The 2,750-nt window shown below is 35.4% G+C and overlaps 1 protein-coding gene across 1 annotated transcript in view; it reads left to right on the top strand.

Moving 5' to 3' along the window:
- Positions 1-1,190: 1,190 nt before the first annotated feature.
- igsf5b (immunoglobulin superfamily, member 5b) overlaps positions 1,191-2,750 on the top strand; it is a 29,679-nt gene continuing 28,119 nt past the window's right edge. Inside the window, exons 1-2 of the mRNA XM_014015018.1 lie at positions 1,191-1,333; positions 1,793-1,885. Coding sequence (XP_013870472.1) covers positions 1,837-1,885 — 49 coding nt within the window. The 5' untranslated portion in view covers positions 1,191-1,333; positions 1,793-1,836. The remainder of the gene's footprint in view (positions 1,334-1,792; positions 1,886-2,750) is intronic.

Genomic DNA, 2,750 nt, shown 5'->3' with positions numbered 1-2,750 from the left:
AATAATAATAATAATTATGGAATAAAACAAGAACAGGAATTTTCACATAGATAACACGTGGAAGACATACAACCTAATCTAATTAAAAATGTCACTAGCATAAAAAGACTTTTATCGTAACATTTGCTCAACGTTAAATAAAAAAACTTTTAGAGAAAATTCTTACATTTCCTACAGCAGTGGGAAAATAGATTGTAAAATTAGTATAAATAATGAATTCTCACATCCCAAATAAAATTCTTTGCATTAGTAAAACTTTGCCGAAGACAGAAAACACTAAAATTACCAAATGCTTATCAAACCTTGAAAAACTGTTCTATGCCAGTTTTTTGTCGGGATATTCCCATTAAAAAAACTTTTTAAACTTTATTTCCTTCAATTATTTTAATTTTGATAGTCTCAGTAGTTCATTTATAACGTAATAATTTAGTATTTAAAGTAGCAGTTTTTGAATTTTACAATATTTCAACCAYATAAAGTCTTGGGTGTAGGGTTTAGTTTTGTTTTTGACATTACTAACTCAGATGAATTATTAAATTAAAACCTTTCTTCCAAAGGTAGCTGCAGCTTTTATATCCCGTTTGTGAGTTGTCTTAGTGATGTTTTTCCAATTTATAAATGGTTTGATGTTAAAAATGAGATAAAGCAGAAAAGAAACAGAAAACTAAAAATCTGAAGGAAAAAAAAAAAACCTGAAGCCAAAATTGTGAAAGAGGACCGGGCTAAGACTGGACTTCTCAGTACTTGTCCAGGATTGTTTGTGCTAAATAACAGTACACTACTTCAAAACCATGGAAACTAGTGGGAACTAGGGGGTGTGTCGGGTGCTGCAGCGCTCCCTGTTTGATGCCAGAGGACATGCATGTTTAAAAACAGATGATTAAAACCCACTTGTGCACAAAGAGAACATGCAAACTGCAGAACGAGCCTGGCTGACAGTCAGACCCACAGAAGCGACAGCACGAACCAGCTGCTCCACTCTGCAGCTGGTTTCCTGTTATAAAATTTGGATTATTGCCAGTGACTCTAAGAAAAAGAGTAGAAAGTATCAAGCTATGTAAATAAAGTAAATTGAACCACAAATATGTGTCAAATTATCCCACGGTTAAAACTACAAATACAGGGATCCTGGTCTCTGGGGTCTGAGGATTGTTTGCATTCTGAATCTCACTGTGTGTGCAGCACGGGACAAAGTTCCCACTAACTCTGGTAATATTTAACGGGATGGTTTTGGGTGAAATGACGGAGCTGAGCAGGCACGAGGAAGAAGCTGCATGTTTGAGATGTTTTCATTGTGTAATCTGCCGGTCGTCCACAGAGACATCAGGCACAGGTAAGTCAGGAACATTACTTATGGTACAACTGAATTACAATTTTATTGCAGAACTTTTGTTTTTAAACCCTGTGAGAAATAATTTAGAGACAGAAAATGAGGATTGGACTCAGAGTTTCTGTATAAATAATACCCTGGTTTTAATATTAGTGATTTACAAATAGTTTGCATCTGGATTAAAGTAATTAGGACTCTGTATGAATTGTTTATCAGAGGGTTTAAAACAAAAAACGACAGAAAACACGACCACAGAACAGGTACGCTCTCAGATTTCATGACAAAACCGATCTTAGCTGTGAGTTAAATAAATATTGTGCGCAAAACAGGAGAAAAAAGAACTGACCAGTGAAATATTTTTTGCAGTGTCATAAAATATGGGCTGAAATGACCCAGATGTAGAATGAGCAAGTTCCAGATCTACACATCGTTCTTTAATAATAAAACTTTCCTTGTTTTCAGGATCATTTAACACAGAATAATTCACTAACTGGATTACCTCAAACATGGACATCCTTCTGTTGTTGGTGCTTCTGGTTTCATGCAGGATTGAAGGTGAGATTTTGGCTCAAAACACATCTTGTTGCTTGAGAAAACAGTAACTTATCAACAGTCAGTGATGCTTCGCGCTGAAGGACCTAACAAACTGAAAGTGTATTGATCCATCTGTACTTTAAAGAGTTTTCTTAAAGATGATTGATAATCTAGACACTGGTTACACAGCAAAAAAAAAGTCCATGTAATCAAGTCTCACAATCTTATTTCCACCCAAAAAGTGTTTTTGAACTTGCTTTGAGGCTGAGATACTGAGCATGAGCAGAATGGATTATTAATCTTGTTAGCCTGGATTTTTTCTTATTTCAAGAAGTCTCACTAAGTGCAGTTGTCTGACTGCTCTGGCAGATTATTCATTTAATAAAAAATAAATCAGACTGTAATCTAATATTTTTAACTAATTTTTAGGTGGTTAATTTTTGCAGTGTAGGTCTATTGGGTGTTCAGCAGGCTCTGTTCTGAGTCACAACAGRAGTACATGCACTTGTTTGTTTTCTCGTAGCAGTAAAGGAAAGTACTCTATGTTCTGGTTTAAGGACCTCGTTTCACAAACACATTACAGCTCCAACCATCTCAGTGTGCCACATACAGACATTTGGCATGAAGAATATTTTCCCCTCTGTCACAAAGAAGTAGGGGTGTAAGAAAATATCGATACACTGAAATATCGCGATATTTCATTTCCCGATACTGTATCGATATTCTAAAGCCCTGTATCGATTTTTTTTATTAAGGTTTAAAATGTCAACTTTCCTGCCAGCCCTTCATTTTTATGTTGTAGTTCAGCCTCTGACAAAAGGGAAAAAAATTGTATAGTCCTCTGGACGGGTTCTTCTTTAATGAAACGTTTCGTCTCTCTTCCAAG

This window comes from Austrofundulus limnaeus, unplaced genomic scaffold, assembly GCF_001266775.1.
Source record: "Austrofundulus limnaeus strain Quisiro unplaced genomic scaffold, Austrofundulus_limnaeus-1.0 Scaffold122, whole genome shotgun sequence".
NCBI classification, from domain to species: domain Eukaryota; kingdom Metazoa; phylum Chordata; class Actinopteri; order Cyprinodontiformes; family Rivulidae; genus Austrofundulus; species Austrofundulus limnaeus.
This window is presented reverse-complemented; position numbering and strand designations above follow the sequence as displayed.